The following is a 23,205-nucleotide window of genomic DNA, read 5'->3' as shown; positions in this document are numbered from 1 at the left end:
AAGAAGCAAATACATTTTTTTTTCATGTCTTAAATGCAGCAACCGGATCACTAATTTAAGTAATGCAATGGAAACATAGGTATATCCAAACAGCATCTAAATAACATTTCTGCAAGCAAAACAAACTAGCAGGATATATGTATTCACAGAATCACTAAAAGAAACAGAAAAAAAGACCGCAGATAGTGCATACTTCAACAACGCTTTAAGTGCGAAATTATAACAGAGGCCATGAATGAAAATAAGAGAGAACTTTATAACTGTGGAAGATACCATCGGGTTACATAATTACAAAACACTGACGCAGTGTAACTTAATGGACTGATTTATGTCTTTTAATTTATTTAAAACTGAGGGAAGAGTATATTCTAATGTCTGCAGCCTATCGTCCGTGCAAAAAAATGGTACCAGCCACTTGTCTGCGTTACATGTGTTCACTAGATGTCTATCTTCTTTCAGCAGGGTGGCGTCTTTAATCATAGTTCTGAAGCTGGAAGGAAAATAATATAGCAACAGAACTCGAAATTTATACATATTTTGAATCCTTACTACATTATATGTCTGGAGAGCTTGTCGAGTATGGGCAAAGTAACCAAGATTTGCTTTATGACGAATAGTTTTCTTTTGAAGGAGATAAATTTTCTCTATGTTTGTTTTAGTAGTTATGAGCCAAACTAAAGAACAATAATTCATACGCGAGACGAATAATGGATTATATATCGGAAGTTTTATTTTAGAAGAAAGAAAAGTACAGGCAACAAGAAATTGCACTTGTCACTGATGAGAGTTTATTAACTCCTGAACATGCGAATCCCAGGCCCACTGATTCTTTCCACTGATGCGCTTCCATGTGTCATTTATAATTGTATTCTGCCAAGAACAACATAGAAAGGGCTGCAAAGCCTCTATGCCCAAGGCGGTTGAGGTCTCGGAGCAGGAGAGGATGGGAGATTCTAGTTCCCATGCTTTGTGCTATGCCAGAGTGATGTATCAACTGCTTCCTCAGGCACTCCGTCGCCTCATCAGAGAAGGTAAGGAGAATGCGCATTTCCCATGGCACTCTGTTGTATTGTTACAAAGACACCCTTGTTACAAAATGCTGTTACGTATCCTTGAATGGCAACCATGTTAGTCCATGCAGCGACATGGGTGGCTGAACGCCTTCCCGAAATTGGGAGGGGGGGGGGGGGGGTTGCCCATAGCAGAGGAAGTTGCGTAGGCGGGTACTGGAGACATGCATCTGTATGTGAGTGCAGACCTGCAGAATCACTACTGCACAACAATAACATATTAACTGGAAAAATATTATTGCACTCACCACAGTATTGTTTTATAAATGAACACCAATCTCCATCAACAGTAGCCATGCAACACTCGTGAAAATCCAAGCACAAAGAAATGGCAAGAGGACGAATTACAGTGTAAGAACTTCAATCAAGCGAACCTTTGCTGGGCTTATCAAAGCCAACAACAGAAGGTTTGAAGGAATTGAGCCAATTATCTGAACGATATATGAAGTGCAGAAGAGGTTGGCAATAAACTGATGGACTTGTATAAAGACGCATGAAGCCTGCTCGTTTTCATAAATCATATTTAAGTTAAGAAACCAAGCTTAAGACCATAAGCTACAATGTGTGGGGTACGTGAGGTACCAGAAAATGATTAACTGAAAAATTGTCACTGTATGTCCTACAGATTTAAACTTTATGTGGAGTGGGGCTTTAATGTACAAAGTTGTGAAGTATTTACAATCATAGGTAAGCACAATACTGAGCTCCAGGGAGACTAGTTTGGCAGTCTAACAGTTGTGAACTACTTTGCTGCAGATCCGGTGCTCAAATAAATATTTTCACCTCCTCCCAGCGTCGACTAGGAATGCCCGACAGCCTTTGTGAAGGAACTGTGATGTTTTTTGCTCAGTACACTTTTACAAACAAGTCTTTAGGTGCCTAGAATGCGGCATCATCATAGCATAAATTCACAATATACAATAATCATCACTGGAAAAGACAAAGCCGAATATTTTAGATGGCGTTCAGGCGAGTTGTGTCACCCACCTACTATTCAAGTGCTCCATAATTGAATTTAATTTACCAGCTTCATGGGCACAAAGCACCTAGTAATAGGAAACTGGAGTGACGTGATGCCTATCTTGTGTATTACGACTCAGACAACTCAGTGCGTATTACAAAATTTTCTTTCGGCATTCAAGCAATCGTGGCTAGAGTACAGAGAGGTTCACTTTTAAGATTCGAGTAAGCAATGGATAAATGTCTGATAAGAATTTTGCATGAAATTTGTTTGCACAGACTGTAGAGGCATAGTTTGTAAAAATTGACAAAGCATGAAGTTTTATTTCTTAGTCATGCCATACAGCACCATGCTATCTCTAAGCTCTAAACTTCTACAAGGTAAAGAACACCCTTTTCCACAAATCATAAGGTGTTCTAGTCTTTGGGGGTATTATTTGGCATACACTAAGTGGCTAAGAAGCAAGCTATGTTGCCTGTTAAAGATGGTATATGTGATAATTGCAGTGATGCAATCCTTTTGATATCTGAGTCACTCAAGAGAATGTTCAGTATCATTGACTCGATTGTTTTCCTGTCGCCCTCTGCGCCGCATGTTCCACACAGACATCCGCCGGTCCTTTTCAGCGCAATAGGTTGATGTGGACGGGAGGCCTTTTCAGCTGCATTGTTAAAAAACACAATTAGAACAATGAAAAATACTAGCAGTAAATGAAACGAGCACTATGGTTCATAGAAATTGTATAAACATAAAAATATGGTGATGAAAGCCTCTGCAAACTGAGTACAAATAAAACTGAGTATGAACTTCACAAAGGAGTCGGCAACTAAAATTTGAGAAAAAAAATTGCTCAATTCTTTTGCCAAAGATATGTAACATCTTAAGAAACATGTTTAAAACAACGGATTAAAATAACAAGCATATGCTGTTCCACAGTCTAGTAAAAAGGTCTACCACATTAAAGGAAGGACAAGTCGCTCTTCTTATACTATGCTCGAGTTATTAGCACTGAAAATGCTTAGAAGCATATTCTTCCTCAAGCAGAACTTTTTTCTCTCCTCAAATATCTTCCTAGTAGTACTTGCAGCCTATAGAGAACAGGTTATATATCATGTAACCAGAAAAGTTCCTAACTCAGAAGCTGGTGCCATAAAGAAAGAAAGAAAAAAAAAAAACTCTTGCCACCCATCTTACACCAGCGGTGCCATGCTCCCTTAACTTGAAACCAGGCCAGTGGCAAAGTAATGGGTGACATACCATGTAACACATGTTATGGTCCGAATGATTTAGGCTCACCGATTTAGGCATCCGAATGAGAAAGGCACACACATCCAGGGCGTGTGCCTTGCAACAACTGGTAACTACTGTGTAGAGGGCACAGTAGGGGAGCCAAAGGTGCCATAATAATTTCACTTTCACTTCAGTTGTTGAATCACTTTACTGGTTCAAGCATCAAAGGAGCAAGACGAAATTGAGGGTGACGAACCATGTAGGCCAACAGAAAGCACAGTTTTATGGTTTACTTTCCTGCCTGCCCTTTTAACAACTTTCTTAGCAACTTTTTTTTTTAAACCCTGCAACTGGGTTGGAAGTACATCGTCGACAGGTAGACGCAAGCCAGGCGGGCCGAGCAGCGTGTGAATACGACACAATACGGAACTTGTACTAACAAGCTTCTCGATCACAGACTGCCTGAGGGAGCGAAAATTCCCGACGGCCTCGCTAGAGAACGAGTTTATAATATCCGGTAGCCTAGATGTAAATACACACGCGAAAGAGGCGACGCAGCACGCAAGCTTTTCGAAGGCATCACTTATCACGCTCGCGCTCTCGAGGAAAGCAAATGCACACATGCACGTCACACAGACAGTCGGCGTAGCGACATAATACGCAAACGCAAAACACCAGCGTGCTCAAATTGACACCTGGCAATGCACGCGGCACCATCAACCACGAAAGAATTGTTGTACTAATTCAGTGAAATGCGCTGTTAATTTAAACTGCACTATCGTACACAAGCCAAATCTAATCAAAAACCACATTCGTTTAAAATAATCATGATGACCCTTCTCGTCACTAATAGCTTCATATTATTCTTGGAAACCGAAACATATCGCAGACTGGAAAGAAAAAAAAAAAAGGTTCTACTGCTAATCGCTATCAAACAGCGGCAACAAGCTCGACGACCGGAGGCTCGTAAGATGAGCATGGCGTGGCGCCTTTCCATTCACGCTGAATAATTGCGAAATCGTTGAGGTCCTTACCTGTAGTAATATGTAAACACAGTGCAGTGCCAACGTGCTTCCGTAGAAGCATCGACGACGCAGTAACACGTCGCTTTCCTCCACGGTAGATTTCATAACCACGTTCGTCAGCTGATCACTATTTCTTGAGGATCTCCAGCGACGCCGGCGCCTGAACTTCGGTCTGATAGTACCTGGGGCACTTTGGGCATGTGAGAATGAAGCGTAAACCGTCACAAATGCGACCACTCTTCACAAAACACCACAAATTTCGTCACAAGCAAGGAACAGCAATACATTTTAAAGGGACGAGTTGCGCGCAGAACTTTATACTGCCGCCATTTTGCGCAGTGTGGCCAGACTTCGCAGCGTCCCGCGTCCCCTGTCGTTCATTAGAGTTGCGAATTTTTCTCTTTGGGGATTGTAGTATGTTCGATCCCGACCTCAGCGGTGCGTTTCGATGGCGGCGAAACGAAGAGGCGTCCGTGTGCTGTGCGATGTCAGCGCACGTTAAAGATCCCCAGGTGATCGAAATTACTCCGTAGCCCTCCGCTACGGCTCGTCTTTCTCTTTCCACTTTCCCTCCCACCTTCCTCCCTTCCCTAAGGCGCGGTTCAGGTGTCCACAGCAACAAGTGTTGCTGTGGACACCTGAACCTTCCTCCCTTCTGTGGACACCTTCCTCTGAACAAATTATATTATTGTAGTATATATTTATTGACTAGCTATATATTGGTTTATCTAACCAAAATAACAGCAGTATGCACAGTCCAATATAAGATAAAATTAGGGTATCTTCGATTATTTGCAATTGCGAGCGATTGTGAAAGCACTGCATAAATGCCTGCTTGACTTGTCTTGTAAGAGAGTTTTATAATGTAACTTCAAGCATTTTGTAAAGCAGTTTAGCTCGCTTAGCGTTTCGTAGGATCTCAGATTTGCAATAGGGATTCGACCCGACATATGTGCTTGGTGCTGGTGAGCACCCACATTAGGGCCCATATAAATATTGCTAGTCTCGACTAACGTTAGTCTCGACCGCCGGCCGCGGCGGGGGCTGCCGCTGAATGATCGCCGCGGTGGCGCTGCGGTGAACCGGAGCCACGGCCGGTCTCGAGGGAGAGTGCGCCCTCGAGACCGGCCGTGCCGGAGCGCGCCACTGCTGGCGGAGCAGACGACGCGCGCGCTCGTGCACTTCGAAATGCATTCGCTGAGCATTGCCTGGCGCCTTGTAAGTGCGATGCCGCTCTTCAGTTTTTTTTTTTTAATTTTATTTTTTAGTTTTATTTTTTAAGAGGCGTCCGCGTGCTGTGCAATGTCAGCGCACGTTAACGATCCCCAGGTGGTCGAAATTACTCCGTAGCCCTCCACTGCGGCTCCTCTTTCTCTATTTCCACTTTCACTCCCACCTTCCTCCCTTCCCTTACGGCGCGGTTGAGGTGTCCACAGCAAACAAGTGAGACAGTTACCGCGCTTTTCCCTTCCTATATATCAATTAGTTTTTTTTAGTTTTTTTTTATTTCAGTTTAGTCGTAGCATTGATTCGCGCCCCAGTTATTGGAATAACCACGGAAACGATTTTTTTTTTTTTTTTGTCGTAACCGAAGGTTTGCGCGCATGTCCCGGAGCCGATGGAGAAACGAAGCCGCTTTTTATACCCTATTATCCTCACTGAATACTACCGCGGTGCCGTATTGTAATAACGTCTTCTGGAGATTTTGTTTAAAAAATTGCGCTTGCATGAAGGACTATATTAGGCGCACATTCTAGGCTCAGAGGACCATATGTGCGAGAAACAGAGCGCTGTCGCCGGCGTTTTCGTTCACGGTATAATTTCATCTTAACTTCTTAAGTTATAACACGTAAGTAGAACTGGAACTTTTCAGATGCATGCACAATTAAAGCACGCAAGATGGAATCCCTTGCCCTGCAAATCGCATCGCGCTTCAGGCAAACTGCTGATGTGCATTCTTTGGTGCTTAGGAAGCCGAGTAGCCACTCGAATATGCCACCCCTTTCCTTGAATTGCGTTTTGCAGCCTCAAAACATGTTTTAACAGCCAGCTGCTGCTTGAGAGGAAGGCCACTAACCCCTCTTTCAAATTCTGTCCTTGAAAGGTGTTCATTTTCATTTCATAGACCTTTTACCAACTTTGTCACCAATTGTACGTCTTTCATACGACAACCTGCTCGAGATTTGGAAGTCTTTTTATTCTTTACACCCGCCAGACTTGATCCTTCTCTCCTTGACAGGGTGTTCTGAGTTAACTTTCACAAGTATTTGCAGGCTATGCATGCGTGCTGCCTCAGAAATAATGGTACAGTTCGTCGCAAAGTAACGCCCATGGGAGGAGGGAAAGGTCTTTGTCATGCATGGGCTTCAATCCGCAGCCAGGACACAAACTGACTTCGCATTGTCCTGAAGAAGATTATCTCTTCTGTTTACTTGACAGCTGCTATCTCCTTCACATTCTTTGCTCGAATGTACACTGCAGCATTCATGGCAGCTTCATCTGTATAACTACGATGGAGCAGAACTCGCCGACTTACGTATATTGCTTCCGGAGATCCGTCCTCGCTTGAGTGGCATGTGCGAATGTTACTTGCTCATCATCAGAAAGATCGACATTTGTCCACGCGGTGGTGGTGGCTGCAGCTTTCTGCATTCCTAGAGCAGACTCGCATCAGACGTACGATCCACCCTCACTGTATTCTTCAATCTCACTGGTGCTTTGGGATCAATGCGCTTCTTTTTCTCTGCAGGTCTCCCTGCTGACTGTTTTTGCTCGCACAATAAGTTGCGCTCATTTCTCTTTTGAGGCAGGGGTTGCGGCAAGTATTTTGGAACGTCAGGAAACACTGTCTGGACGGCATCCTTCGTGAGGTAACATCCCGTGGAATCTCAATTAACCTTTCCCTGAATCCCAGTCTTCTCAATAAAACAGCTGGGTTCGAAGTGTCGCTCACAAACGACACTACCTTCATCGGGCACTCTGTCGCCGCGCTTGATGGTGCGCTCCCACTCTTGCCTATATATACACACATATATATACATATATATATATATATATATATATATATATATATATATATATATATATATATATATATATATATATATATGTGTGTGTGTGTGTGTGTGTGTGTTTGGATGTCTGTGTGTCTGTGTGTGCGCGTGTGCGTGCGTGCGTGCGTGCGTGTGTGTGTGTGTGTGTGTGTGTGTGTGTGTGTGTGTGTGTGTGTGTGTGTGTGTGTGTGTGTGTGTGTGTGTGTGTGTGTGTGTGTGTGTGTGTGTGTGTGTGTGTGTGTGTGTGTGTGTGTGTGTGTGTGTGTGTGTGTGTGTGTGTGTGTGTGTCTTTTTTAAGGCAACTCTGAGGATGAAAAAGTGGAAGGCGTGTGTAACCTTCTGTACGGAATTCGTTCTTGAAGAAGAAAGAAGATCGGTCCCAGATCGAAACATTTTCGATCGGGTACCGATCTTAAATCCACCGGTATGTTTCGAAATTTCTGGTGATTCATTTCTACCTTTAATCTTTAATAATCAGGTGCCATCACCTATTTCCACTAAATATATATATATATATATATATATATATATATATATATATATATATATATATATATATATATAAACGAGATAGAGGAAAGTTGGGACCGCCACATAGTGCGCAGCAAGGGATGTGAATCCTAAATATATATAGCAAAGTAGAAGCGCAGTACGTATAAGCATTTTCCAGATATTTAAATTTCCGCTCTATCACACCCACCTTCGCGCACTTTATGGCAGACAAGGGCAGAGCTCCACAGAGACTGAAATATGCGTACAGTGGTCACTGACAAAAGTAATGCGAAAAACAATTGACGTTTCAGGATTTCCTTCACATAAGAGCATTCTCGGCTAAGGCGGCTCAGTCGCAGTGATCTGGCGTAGGTCTGGTCAAGATTGACGTTATTCCAATTCAGGGTGTGTGGATGACGGAACGATTGGATTCGAACTATCGCTATTCTAGTTCAAAAACACAACACATTGGATCAACCATCGAGAAACAGCTCGTTTAACTGTGTGGTCATTCGTTTTCATAAAACTTCTCCCATTTGCCACTAGCTGCCGCTGCTCAAACGGAAGCTTTGGGGATCGTGGTTTATTCATAAAATTTCTTCTATTGACCGCTAAAGTGACGCTATACTCAACCTGAAGCACTGCGTACTGTGGGAGTGCACCGTTAAAGAACGGAAACATGCATCTCGTTCGCGTTAGAACTCGAGCCCTACGGAGAGCCTCTCATATCATCATCATCAGCCGGACTAAACCCACTGCAGAGCGAAGGCCTCTTCCGTATTCCTCCACTTAACCTTGTCCTGTACTAGCTGCATCCACTTGACCCTTGCGAACTTCTTTAACCTCATCCGCCCAGCTCGGTTATCCTCTCTTTGCACTGGATGCCCAGCCCATGCTCATTTTTTTTCTTGTTTTCCATTAGAGGGGATGGCGCTGCAGTCGCCGACGGGAGGGGACGTGCTTCTCATCGGCCCCTGCTATTATGCCAATTAACGCAGTGTTAATTTACAGTTACCGCAATATATTTGGTACCAAAGTGTGCGCGAAGGTGCGGGGCATCGACCGGTACCAGTTTTGACCAAGCGGTACGTGATTCTCCCGATTTACGAGGACGTTTCTCTGGTGCGGTGCGGACTTTTCTCTAAGCCTAACGTCGGCCTACCACGAGTACGGCCACCGGTGGCGACGGGCCCAGCCGCTAGGCCTAACCCGGCGACGAGTACGACCAAGATGGCGTCCGAAATGGAAGTGGCCACGTCGATGGAAGACAACATGACGTCAGCACCGAGCATCGGCAGTCTCGGCGGGCGTACGTGCATTGAAGTTCAAGGAGAGGACATTACACCGGAAGAAGTCGAAGGCTGGTCGGCCTCCGGCAAGCGCGTCAAGCAGATCATGGCCGGCAAGGAAAACGGTGAGTCCGCCGCCATTACTCGCCAGTCTAGACCCAAGACTAGGGCCAGCTTTGCTAAGAGAGTTGCAGCCTCGGTAACGAAAGCGGCGAGGATGCCGATGGACATGCCGAAGGAAGACACTAAGATAGTCATGAGACCACGGGGAGGTCTCAACGTAGCGAGAACTGAGGTTTCAATAATTATGTCGGCCGTCATGACGGCTGCTCGAGTAACGAAGGAAGAAGCCAAAGCAGACACCATCTGCACGAACGCGCAGCAAAACATCATCGTGGTCAGCAAGTCGAAGGCTGGTCGGCCTCCGGCAAGCGCGTCAAGCAGATCATGGCCGGCAAGGAAAACGGTGAGTCCGCCGCCATTACTCGCCAGTCTAGACCCAAGACTAGGGCCAGCTTTGCTAAGAGAGTTGCAGCCTCGGTAACGAAAGCGGCGAGGATGCCGATGGACATGCCGAAGGAAGACACTAAGATAGTCATGAGACCACGGGGAGGTCTCAACGTAGCGAGAACTGAGGTTTCAATAATTATGTCGGCCGTCATGACGGCTGCTCGAGTAACGAAGGAAGAAGCCAAAGCAGACACCATCTGCACGAACGCGCAGCAAAACATCATCGTGGTCAGCACCCCGGACGAGAGGCGTGCCACGCTGTACTCTAAGGTCAAAACCCTTAACGTAGGAGACAGGACATACGAAGTCAGCGCCTACCGAACGGCGCCGGACGGCACGGTCAAGGGAGTCATCCGAGGCATAGCCGTAGACGACACCCCGGAGGAGATAGCCGAAAACATCGTGAACCCGTGCAACCCCCTAGCGGTGGAGGCGCACAGAATCGGCAATACAACCACGGTGATAGTACTCTTCGCAGGAGAGAAAGTACCGAACTACGTCAAGTATGGCTCGATATTAGTCAGGTGCGGGCTTTACCGCAAGCACTTTGACGTGTGCAGGCAATGCGGCAAGATCGGCCATAGAAGAGACGTATGCCCGAATCCCAACACCAAAGTATGCTTCGGCTGCGGAATCGCGAACCCCAGCGAGGATCACAAACGCGAATGCAAGCCCAAGTGCAGGCTCTGCGGGGGACAGCATCCAACGGGCGAGAGGGAATGCAAGAACAAGTACAAGATGCCGTATGTGCTCAAAAAACGGCAATGGGAACGCAAGATGGAAGCCAAGCAGCAACAACTGGATCCGAAAAGATTTCCGCCGCTGCGAGAGCCGTCTGCCGAGAGACCCCGCGGAGATTCGAGGCAGCGCGACAGCAGCCGCAAGAGGGACAACAGCAAGGGAGGCAGGAGCGCCAGCCGCCACAGACCGTCGCAATCGGGGGAAAGAGTCGCCTGGGCCGAAACAGTCAAGGCAAACATGGCAGAGAAGAGACAACCACCGGCGCAAAACGCCACGAAGAAGTTCCAAGAAGAGAACGGGGTGGTAATAAAAGCCCTAAGAGACGAGAACGAGAAGCTAAAGCAGAGAATCGCCGAACAGGACGCAACCATCAAGGGAATCAACGCGAAGCTAACGACATTAATTGCGATGCAGCAAAAGCAGCAGCTGCTGCCGAAGCCCGCACAAGAGAGGAAACAAGAAGAGATAACCGAGGACGAACCAGAGGTCGAGGTGGACCCGAGAGCCACGAAAGCGGCGGGACCGGCTCCCAAGAGGAGAGCCATAGAGGGCGCCAAGGAACGAAAGACAATAGAGAGAATCGAAAAACAGGATGACAGACTCGACCGTCTCGAGGCGATCAGCAAGGTAACCACCGAAAGCCTTACTGCGCTCACGCAAACGGTTCAGCAGATGACAACGAACATACAGAGCACGATCCAGAACATGATGGCGCAAACGCAAGCACAGCTGCAGACGCAGATACATGCACAAATACAAGGTATGGAAGCACAGATCATCGCCAAACTGCAGCAATCATGGACGGGACAGCACGTACAGCCACATCCACACCACCAGTGAGAGACCTCTTGGTCTGGCACTGGAACTGCAACGGCTTTACCGGCAAGAGGGCGGTGCTGCAGCAACACTTGCAGCAACTAACGAGGAAACCAGACGTCATAATGATTCAAGAAACACACAGCGAAGAGACGCCGAGACTGCCGGGCTACCGGTCGCACGACAACCCGCCGAGCAAAAGGGACACGTCCAAGGGCAAGGGCAGAGGGGTCTGCACCTTTGTTAGGAAAGGGATCACCTTCGTGGAACACGAAATGATCGGCAGAAGCGCCATCGAACACTGCACGGTGGAAGTAATCACGGGCAAGAAGAGGAAGGAGAGCACTTTCCTGGTGAACGTCTACAGCAATCCGTCCCACGGACAACAGAAATTCAAGGCACTGCTCCACAAGGCAACTTCAGTCGCGGGGAGCAATACGCTCGTAGTGTGCGGAGACTTTAACGCTCCGAGCCAAGACTGGGGCTACCACAGAACGACGGTCAAGGGGAGAGAGCTGATGCAAGACGCCACCGACGTCGGACTGAACCTAATCACGGATCCGGCCTTTCCCACCAGGATCGGCACATCTGTTACGAGAGACACAACTCCGGACTTTACCTTCGTCAAAACTGACAGAGGATCAAGAGAAACGAAATGGGGAAACACGGGCCAAGAGCTGGGCAGCGATCACTACATCGTGGAGGTCGTCGTACCTCTCGAAGGCCAAGGCAACACCGGCATAAGGAAGCATCGCATTACGGACTGGGACGCCTTTCGAAAGGCGCTATCCGCGGTGCAAGTGGACATTACGGACATCGAGCAATGGGCGGCCAACGTCGTTGAGACGACGGAAGGAGCCACCAAAGAGCTAGAGACGGACGAACGGATAAACAAGATGGACAGTCGGCTGGCCCACCTGATAGAAGCCAAGCAGTCCATAAAGGCGAGGTGGCAGAAGCGACGAACCAACCGAAGTCTAAGGAAGAAGATCGCCGAGCTCAACAGGCAGATCGAGGTCCACTGCAGGGTGCTATGCACCCAACAGTGGAACAAGGCCTGCAACGAAGCCGACGGACAGATGCACAAGGGCAAGACGTGGAACATGCTGCGGAATCTTCTCAACGAAACCAAGACCAAGGGCCACCAACACAACAACCTGGCCAGGATCCTACACAAGGCAATCTGCGAACACGGGGAAGACGAGGTCAAGCGGCGCTTGGACGCCAAGTACCTGCCGACCACCCCCACGGAAAGACACCCGGATTACCAAGGCAAAGAGAACGAGACGCTAGATCGCGACATCCAGACCTGGGAAGTCAGAGTTGCCCTGCAGGATCTCAATGGAAGGTCTGCCGCGGGTCCCGATCGAGTGACCAACAGAGCGCTCAAGAACCTCAACGAAGCGGCCATCGAAACGCTCACGAACTTCTACAACAAGTGCTGGCAAGAAGGAAGGCTACCCAAGCAATGGAAAGCAGCCAAGACGATCCTCATCCCCAAGCCTGGCAGGCCGCCCAACATAGAGAACCTCAGGCCGATCTCGCTCACTTCGTGCGTGGGAAAGGTCCTCGAGCACGTTCTCATGAACAGGTGGCAGCGTTACCTGGAAGAATCGGAGTTTTACCCAAATTCCATCATCGGGTTTCGGAACAAACTCGGGACGCAAGACGCCATGATCTTACTGAAGAACGAGATCATCGACGATACGACGGGCACCAAGGACAACAGAGCCGTACTCGGGCTGGACTTGCAGAGCAGCTGGACGGGTCTGGACTCGTTTGCTCTCCGGCCAAGTCAGAACTGCTGGTGATTCCCCCGAAAGGATCGGGCAGGAAAAGAAAGAATATGGAAGTCAAGTACGAGCGTCCCAAGATCACGGTCAAGACGGCGGGAGGACAAGTAATACCAGAGGTCGAGAAGATTCGAGTACTCGGGCTGATCCAGCGAAACCGAGCCAACGGTGAAACGGTCAACAAGCTCGCGGGCAAAGCGGCTGCGGCAATGAGACTCATCAAGAGGGTGTCCAACAGAAAAGCGGGGATGAAGGAGGAGAGCCTGACTAGGCTCGTTCAATCCTTCGCAGTTAGCCACATTATGTACGTGGCCGCCTTCCACAACTGGAGGCCGAGTGAACGTAACAAGATAGACGCCACCATACGCAAGGCGTATAAGGCGGCACTCGGTCTCCTCGGGGGCTCGAGCACCGAAAAATTCATGGCGCTGGGAGTCCACAACACGCTGGACGAAATAGCCGAAGCACAGAGAACGGCGCAACTCGAGCGTCTCTCTGAAACGAGAACCGGAAGACAGATACTGCGGGACCTTGGCCTCGAACCGAGGGAAGGCAAGCAGCAGAAAGACGTACCTATACCAGATAGCATCAACAGAAAGCTCAGGGTCTTCCCGATCTCGAAGAACGTGAACCCCGAGCACAACAGGGAGCGGAGGTTGGCGAGGGCCAGGGCTCTCGTAGACTTCCACGCCAGAGAAGAAGGCGCCGCCTACGTGGACGCGGCGGAGTATCGAGGGAACACCGACGCATACGCGGCGGTGGTTGTCGGGGCATCGACGGGTGTAACGAAGACCGCGGTGAGCGTCCGGACTCGAGAAGCGCACCGGGCGGAGGAGGTGGCCATCGCCTTGGCCGTTTCCGACCCCGGATGCACTACAGTGTTGTGTGACTCTAGAACGGCAGTGAAGAACTACGCCAAGGGTAGGGTATGTAGTGAGGCCGCGCGCATACTGCGCAAGGCCGAAGACATCGGACGCAAAAGTCCTGTGGTGATCAAGTGGTTTCCGGCCCACATGGGCAGTGACGTGTCGGAACGCGGAAACGTGAACCACAACGAGACGGCCAACTCGGCCGCGCGAGGACTAACCAACCGCGCGGCTGCAAGCACGGCCGACTCGGAGTCTTGGTCGCGGCGCAGTGCCAAGGACAAGATGACCACCTTCAACGAAATAGTGAAATGGTACAGACTGAACAGACAGACTATGCCGCCACCTCACCCGGGGCTTACCCGGAAGGAGGCAGTGTTATACAGACAGTTACAGACGGGGTCCCTGCTCACCCCGGTGCTAGCTAAGCACATGTGTCCGAGTGTGCACGCGAGCGACATGTGTAGACTGTGCGCGAAGGAGAGAGCCACCGCGGCTCACATCCTTTGTGACTGTAGCGTAAATCCGCGTGAAGCCAGCGAGAAGACGATGATCCCGCCGCAGCTAGAGGCTGCAACGAGGAGCTGTGATCAAGAGACACAACTCAAGGCCATCCAGCAGGTCTCGGCGGCTCTAGAGAGGCAGCGACCGAGCGAAACCGAGGAGAGGGGGGGCAGCACCCCCAAGAAGGGGGCGGCGGCCCTCTCGAACCCGCGGAAGTAGCGAGGGACGTAACAAGACCTCAAGGAGCACAACGCACGAGACTGACGTAGTGGCCGCGTCGCGGTAAAAGCTTGTCCTCCCTGCTTGGAGGGAGCCTAACCGATTCTGCAGGCATTTTAAATAAAAGTTGTTCTCTCTCTCTCTCTCTCTCTCTTCCACTAGAATGTCATTAACTCTAGTTATTTCTTTGTCCCACTCTGCACGCTTCCTATCTCTTAACGTCAGACCCACCATTTTCCGTTCGATAGCTCTCTGCGTTGTCCTCAACTTAAGTAGAACCCTATTCGTTAGCCTCCCCGTTTCAGCCCCATAGGCGAATATAGGTAAGACGCAACAGCTGTCTACTTTCCTCTTCAGCGATACCGGTAAGCTGCTGCTCGTCATAATCTGCGAGTACTTGCCAAATTCGCTCCATCCCAACCTTATTCTCCCTGTTATTTCCCTTTCATGGTCCGGATCTACGGTTACTATACCCGTCCTAAGTAGACATATTCGCCTACCACTTCTAGTGCTTCGCTTCTTTTGTAAACTGCTGTTCCTTCGTGAGGCTGTTGAACATTACATTAGTCTTCCGAATAATAATTTTTAGGCGTATACCTTTCTGCTGTTTCTGTCTAGGTCATCAATCATTCTTTGCATTTCATCCCCCGAGTTACTTAGCAAGGCAATGTCATCAGCGAATCGCAGATTACGGAGGTATCTCTTATTTATTTTTATTTTATTTATTTATTTTATTTCACAATACTGTGAGCCTTTCTCAGGCTCTGACAGGGGTGAAAAAAAAAGAGTACAAACAACAGGCATAGTGTTCTAAGGCGGCCGGGAAAGTATACACAGTAAGAGTGCAGATATTTAAAAGTTATGCAGCTGTTGAGACTCCTGAACAAAAAAGAGGACAGTCTTATCTGTAACTGCTCCCATTCCAAGTCTTTGAATAATTCTTCTAAGCAAGCTGTGAACAGTACTGGAGAGATCGTGTATCCTTGCCTAACCCCTTTCATTATGGGAATTTTGTTACTTTCTTTACGCAGAACTTTGTGTGCAGCAACTATAGCTTGGTTGGTTTGTGGGGTTTGTGGTTTCTACGTGGACATAGGCCACCAACCACCGCGGGTTCGAGCGTCGCGCGAGCCGAAGCCCCGATCAGCCGTCACCGCGCGCGCACTGAAACACTGCAGCGCGCACTCAACCTTCACCGGGAGGAGAGCACTTCGCTGCAAGGACACCAACCTCCAAGTTCACAAAGGAGACGTTTATTGAAACGCCATCCTCCAGCGGCACACACACACACACACACACACACACACACACACACACACACACACACACACACACACACACACACACACACACACACACACACACACACACACACACACACACGCACACACACGCACACACACACACACACACACACACACACACACACACACACACACACACACACACACACACACACACACACACACACACACACACACACACACACACACACACACACACACACACACACACACACACACACACACACACACACACACACACACACACACACACACACACACACACACACACACACACACACACACACACACACACACACACACACACACACACACACACACACACACACACACACACACACACACACACACACACACACACACACATATTTACAAACGCACATACGCATATTTACAAACGCACATACACACACATACGCAGTCACCGTGTCAAGGGAGCGCGCGAGGAGCTAGGCTCCCCTGCGCGCACAAGTGACACGGAGTGCGCGCCACAAGCACGCAAGGGCGTGCTGTGATCTCTCTCGCAGTGACCAAAGGGTTCCTTTGAGAGAGTGTGGGCAACCACCGCAAGGTACGCCTGTCTCGGATCGTTGGATCACGATCGACAGGCTCGAGTTGCGCTCTCAGGTCAGACCCGGAGCGGACGAACTCGAGTACACACTGGTCTGCGCGGACAAAGGCCGGCAGACAAGAACAGTTGCGTACGCACCTTGTGATGTCTCGGAGGGGTCTCCCGCTGGGCTCCGCTCGGACAGTCGCGCGAGCGCGGCTGTCGAAGCGGTGCCGTGTTCCCGCCAAAAGGCGCCAATGAGAACAGCCACTGGGACGCCAGGGCGGAGCTGTGGCCCGAACGACAGTGACAAGTCGTTCGAGCCCCTCTCCGCCGCCTCAGGCGGGAGAAAGGGAACGGGGAGAACAACTGGGAAGCGGGCGGCGGCCGCGCAAAGGGCAGCCGCAGCAAGCCCGAATCCCACAGGTTTAACGTCCCAAAGCGACTCTGGCTATGAGGCACACCGTAGTGGAGGACTCCTTCACATAGACGCTTTTCGCCTCCAGCGAAAAGCGGCCGCTGAGGGCGGGATTCGATCCCTCAGCCTTGGGAACATTAGTCGAGCGCCCTAACCACTGCGCCACCCTGGCAGGGTGCAACACCTATAGCTATCTTCCAGTACTTTCACATACGGCTCAATTATACCCTGATTCCTCAATGTCTGCAATGCTGCCATGGTTTCGACTGAGTCAAATGATTTTTCGTAATCGATGAATGCTATCACTGTATAGCGGCTTGTTATATTCCGAGCGTTTTTTTATTACCTGGTTGATAGTATAGATATGCTTGATGGTAGAGTACCCTTTCCAAAAACCTGCTTGATCCTTAATTTTGTTGATTGAAGTCAAATGTTGCCTTGATTCTATTGGCGATTGCCTTAGTAAATACCTTGGAGGTAACGGATTCTAAACTGATTGGTCTACACTTTTTCAAGCACCGCTGATGTCTCCAGGTGTTGGGTATACAGGGTGGCCAGTTACGCTCAGCACGATTACGATACCTGCCACCTCCTCATTAATACCATAGAATTCATCTATGTTTCCAGCTAGATGCTTATTGACAAGGAACCCTACTTCTATTTCTCGTCTCCCCAGTGAACTTCGATAACACAATACATATATACACAATAAAAGAAGTCGACCGAATGGCCCACTCCAGCCACATTAATGCAGTGTACATCCCACTGGCGCATACTACTACTTTTCAGCAGTTACTTCCTGCGCATAGCACAAGTCTGGAATGGCCTGCCCACCGAAGTCGCCACAATCATCGACCATCGACCCCACATTTCATGGTGATTTTCGTTATACTTGTTCGCCCATATAACGCTCATTCCCTCATGCAATGTCTCACAGAAGACCTTTGCGAAATAAATAAATAAATAAATAAATAAATAAATAAATAAATAAATAAATAAATAAATAAATAAATAAATAAATAAATAAATAAATAAATGGCCGCCATTCAGTACAGTATATGCCTTATTTGGCCTCGTAACCTCTCTAAGCCCTATGATATCCCATTTCATGCACTAGTTCCTCAAAGAGCACGGCTGGATTATCCTCACTAGCTGGGGTTCTAACCAACAGCCTGGGTTCGTTTGTCAGGGTTGTCAGGGTTCGTTTCCAATGGAGCCTGTCCATTATTACGACCTACCGCTGCGTTACATGCATCTGGCCGCCGCCGGGGTCAGTTGCTCCGTAGCCGGTGGGGACTGAGTATCGGGAGTTAATTAAAGTATTCATAGGAGCCTCTCATGTCATATCCCGATTACACCCCACGTTACAGACTCGGAATAACATATACCTGCCCCCGCACAGCGCACTATCCGGAGAGCTACAGGTGGTACGGAGGAAACTTCAAACCGATACATTAATTAACCTATCGATCATTTAAAAATTCCTTAATTGTGAAATCAGTTCGATCTATCGTTTTCTTTTCCCAGTAAAGGTGTACATTACTTTCTCTCTCACACCGCTCACGACGAAGACGCCAGGTTTTCTATCACTTAAACAACTGCACTCAAATTTTGCATTACAGAGTATCGTAATCATCAGTGTCATTTTTTGCTGCTTTCTTCAGTTTTTAATTATTAAAGACGAAAACATCTTACCAAATGGCAATGACTGAGAAGCAACTTGCGTGCAAGACGAAACCTTCGCAACCGGCACATTTTGACACAAGTGAGCTAAGTTCGTACACTTCCCGGGACCACCGGAACAGACAGCGAGAAGGCAGCGATACGGTGGACACGGCATCGCTACCTGCTTCGCAAGCCCCACAACGAGGCGACGAGGCCTGCAAACTCTCACTGCCAATGATACAGACTGTCATAAATAGGAGGTGGAATGAAATGTTTGTAAAGTTTAAAATTACAACGGTGTTTTAATAAATTAACTTGCCTCTTCCAGAAAACAAGGTATTAAAATACTTTTTTTTTTCTTTTTCTATTCGTGCGTAGCATTCTAACTTGTAGTCTTATAGTTTCTTTATTTGAATGTTTTGCCTTCCAGTTCGTGGCTATGCTGCAGTCGCGTTAAGCCTCTTTTGGGCTGCAGCCTTCGCCACCACTTTACATGCAACGTTGCCAGTAACGTTATTTACATCCGTCTTGCTCACTTCAGGCATAGCTCTGCATACCGGGAGCCCTTAAAGAAGTTTAGCAGGAAAGCGAGCTGCCAGAACCAGGACGGCGAACGTCAAGTGTTCAGCACGTGGAATGGAGAAACGAAAAATAACTATCAACACTGAAGCGCACATTCCATTCATAAAGGCTCGCGTGCTCTACATTAATGTGCCGCTGCAGTAGTGTGGAAAACGATAATCTCTGTGCGCAGTTTTGAAGTCACCATAAGTATGCTCTAGGAAGCCAGTTTAATATTATAGAAGTCGCCTAGTAAGGCTGATGGTTGTTTAGTCTTGCTTGCTCGTGAGATGGCTTTTGGGTTGTTGGGGTTCCTGAAGACAAACAATTTGAGGACCCCTGGTCAAGAGCACTGTCGCAGGACACTTGCTAGCGCGTTGATGTCGGATCGAGAGTTCTGAACCAGGCGTCACACAATACAGCCGCTGCCGGATCGAATGCCTGGTATTTTAGGCGCTGACTTTGACGTCATAACGAGCACGCCCTTTGAAAGGGTAGATCATTTTTTAATATATATAATATTTAGCTTCGTCTGCCTTTTTTTTTTTTTCCTTCGTTTTACTGTGTATCTCTGGTTTCTGGGTTACCGACCAATCACGGTGCAAGAATATTTCCTCGAGATGCTGGCGAACGAATGTGCCACGATAAACGCTTAGAGGTATGTCCGCAACAACACCGTCGCATTTATTAATACAAAAGTGAGGAACTGTGCGTCGTGCAGCTGTGGAGGCGAGTCGAATAAAAATTCGATAAACTCGATGAGATGCTTTTCGAAAGAGTATAGGAACGCGCCGCACCCACACACTTACCTTTCTTAGTGTTGCGACCAACTTCTGGAAAGGAGGGTTCGCGCAAGTTATCAGCTGCATGCGTACCATGTGCGAACCTTGAGACAGAAAGCATCCATCCACTGACCTTGGACTGAAGCAGGACGAAACGTTCCTGGGCCTATTATATGAAGAAGCGCGCCATATACACGCTTCAAATGCAGGAAGAAAATACGGGTTACTTGTGATGAAAAGTTGCCTGCCGTCTCGTTGCTTGTGGAAGTTGTGAGTGCGTGTGAACCATGGCTTCCAAGGGCGTTGGCAGCCTTAATAGCTCTGCGCGAACGGCGTTTCTGTTCTGGATTCTTGTTGCTTCTGTGGACTATTATGTGGCTATGTTTCTACGCGAAAATTGTGCATGCAACTAAGCGACCAAAATGTACTCGGTTTTGGCGCTCAATAATAAAGCCGCCCGTTGAAGGCTAAGTGTTAGACCATGTTTCCCTCTTAATGTGTGGAATTATCTTTTATTACAACCTTGCGTCTTCCTGCTGGTCTTGCATCAATTGTTTTATAGCGTGGCTTCGTTAGCTCAAATACTTGCTTTGTTCTGAAACTTCACAGTGGGAAGCGAATATGTGACTGTGGTCGTTGAATTTTATTTCGTTGCTATTACGTTATTTTATTTTATTTTTTTGAAGGAGCAATGGCTCGAAAACCTCATGCCTTCCCGAAATTTCACTCCTTCCTGCCCATTTCAGTTCTTTCTCCGCGCCAACCCACTACGAATATCCTGGCGCCGTCCCCAGAACGCGGTGAGTGCACTTTTAATGCGAAAGCATTTGTTGGCGCATGAGTGGCGTGGACAGACCTTTCATCAATGCGTGTCCGCACAAACTGTCAATAAACGATTACTTGAGTAATTAATAACAGCACCAAATCTGTTATCCAACTAAATCAGAGCCCCGCCAACTCGATGGTGACATCTAATTTGGATGGGCCACCCCTAAATTTCATACTCGTCAAAATCGGAACAAAAATGATGTCTAACATAATTCGAGTAAGGCCAATTCAGTGGTGACGTTCAAACTTAGGTGGGCCACCCACGAATTTTGGCCTCCCTAATTCCCGAAATTTGACTTCATGCGAATTTCACCGAAATCGGTCTCTAACCTAATTCAAGAAAGGCCACCTCAATGGTGACTTGTAAGTTTAGGTGGGCCACTTCGAAAATTTGCTCCCTCTACCTGCTGAACCCCAGAATTTTGACCTTGTCATAATTTGACCAATAAAAACAGCAACTAAGCAACTGAGCAACGAAAAGTAAAATTCATAACGGAACTAGGCACGGAACTCGCAATGCTTTCGCATTTCTGCACGGAAGCAGACTTATGTGCACCCCTTTATTTTTTGTAGCTGGTGGAAAAGAAAAAAAAAATCAGAATGGCTTATGTCGGCCTCTGTTGGTTGCTCACTGCATGGAGGTTGAGACAGCTGAACAATGACACATGACATGATATGCATTATAGGAAATGGTCGGCATCTTGCTGGTGGCTCAAACCCTTGATGAAATAGCAAACTTCCAGGGTGCACCAAAGCTGGTGGCACGGCAAGTTTCCATCATATCAAGGCGTGTAATCGCTCGCGGTGGCTGCGCTGACAATTCTTCTCTCTCACAGGGGGGACACCATCGCGGACGTGCTGCTGTCCCTCAAGCACGCGGTGGTACACCCCAGCTCACCGGCGGCGGGCACCGGGCCCTACGGGGCCGGGCCGGCCGAGGCCCCGCCGCCGCCGCCGCACGTGTTCCCCACCTCGATGAGCGTGAACCTGTCCATGAACATGACCATGGGCGTGGCTGGCTGGGAACCCAGCTACGCACAGTGGGGGCCGCCTCCCTACCACCACCATCCGCAAGAGGAGCTGTACGCGAGCCCTGGCTATCCGGCGGACATGGCAGCGCCGCCGCCGCCACCTCCACCGCCGCCGCCCCCCCACCAAGCGGCCCCTGGGTCCCAGGTCGCCGGAGGCCAAGGCGCGCGAGGAAGCGCCGCCGATGGACGCGTCAACCTGTGCGGCATCTGCGGCAAGGCGTACGCACGGCCCAGCACGCTCAAGACGCACCTGCGCACCCACTCGGGCGAGCGGCCCTACCGCTGCCTGCAGTGCAGCAAGTGCTTCTCGCAAGCAGCCAATCTGACGGCGCACTTGCGTACGCATTCCGGAGAAAAGCCATTCCGGTGCCCCGTGTGCGAGCGCCGCTTCTCTCAGAGCTCTTCGGTGACGACGCACATGCGGACGCACTCAGGCGAGCGACCGTACCGCTGCTGCCTCTGCAAGAAGGCCTTCTCGGACAGCTCGACGCTGACCAAGCACCTGCGAACCCACTCGGGCGAGAAGCCGTACCAGTGCCGGCTCTGCCTGCTCCGCTTCTCGCAGTCGGGCAACCTGAACCGGCACATGCGCGTCCACGCCAACGCCTCCTGAGCCCCCCGTTAATTTAAGATGCCCCCTTTTTCTACGCAGAGAGAGATGCTTCGCAGGTCCGCGAGCTGATCCGAGAAGCGCTACTGTGCAGTTTCAGAGGTACAAAATAAAGTATATTGCCGCTGCTTCACCCCTGCTCCATCTGTGCAGACAGCGTACTGTGGGCTCCCTCTCGCTACTCCAACGAAGAGCTCGAGAAAGGAAGGCGTTGACGCCACACTTGACAGAAGAATGAGTAGTGAGATCGATTGGCATGGCCTGCGTGCACACTGTGCAACGCGGACGCAACCAATCCCCGGAAGTCCAAAATTGACGACAGAATTCAATTTCCTCGTGCATTCGATTGAGCTGAGTAGGCTATGAGACATGTGAACGTACGCGTCGGCTAGAATTTGGTACCCGAAATTTTCGAAATGCTAAACTCACAAAACAAAAGTGAGTGTTACAGTTTCGGACGCTTGCAGTGAAGTTGTGGGAATGAGTGCGCTGCTTGGCATGTTTACAAACAAAGAGAGAAAATAAGTTCCTTGAGAACACTATGCACTGAAAATTTGCCGACTGTCTATACGACACTTCCAGAAATTCTAAAGCGAATAGCGGGTCTTCAAAGTGAGATACAGAGGAGTGGTTTACACGCAACACAAGGTCCGCAATTCGTAGAGGTATTTTAATAAATCATGTACAGCATTGCGGTAACCACGTGGAGATTCGGTGGAGGCTCCATTCGAGAGTCTTATTGACGTGTCGGGCGTCTCACATCCTTATGAAATTTTACAGATGACGTCGAGGATTGGGGCAGGTGCGCATTGCTGCCCCTTGTGGCTGCGTTTGATAGACGCGCGACGCTTTCGTGCAAGTCCCTATCGGCTTCGGCGACCTGGGAC

General features: G+C 48.8%; 1 protein-coding gene across 1 annotated transcript in view; it reads left to right on the top strand.

Moving 5' to 3' along the window:
- Positions 1-22,321, top strand: part of LOC146206553 (uncharacterized) — an 80,356-nt gene extending 58,035 nt beyond the window's left edge. The window contains exon 2 of the mRNA XM_084591277.1: positions 21,514-22,321. Coding sequence (XP_084447403.1) covers positions 21,514-22,321 — 808 coding nt within the window. The remainder of the gene's footprint in view (positions 1-21,513) is intronic.
- The last annotated feature ends 884 nt before the right edge of the window (positions 22,322-23,205 follow it).

The sequence above is a fragment of the Amblyomma maculatum genome, chromosome 1, assembly GCF_055883805.1.
Source record: "Amblyomma maculatum isolate TAMU_Amacu chromosome 1, ASM5588380v1, whole genome shotgun sequence".
Taxonomy (NCBI): domain Eukaryota; kingdom Metazoa; phylum Arthropoda; class Arachnida; order Ixodida; family Ixodidae; genus Amblyomma; species Amblyomma maculatum.
Note: the sequence above shows the minus strand (reverse complement) of the source record. Positions and strands in the feature narration are given on the sequence as shown.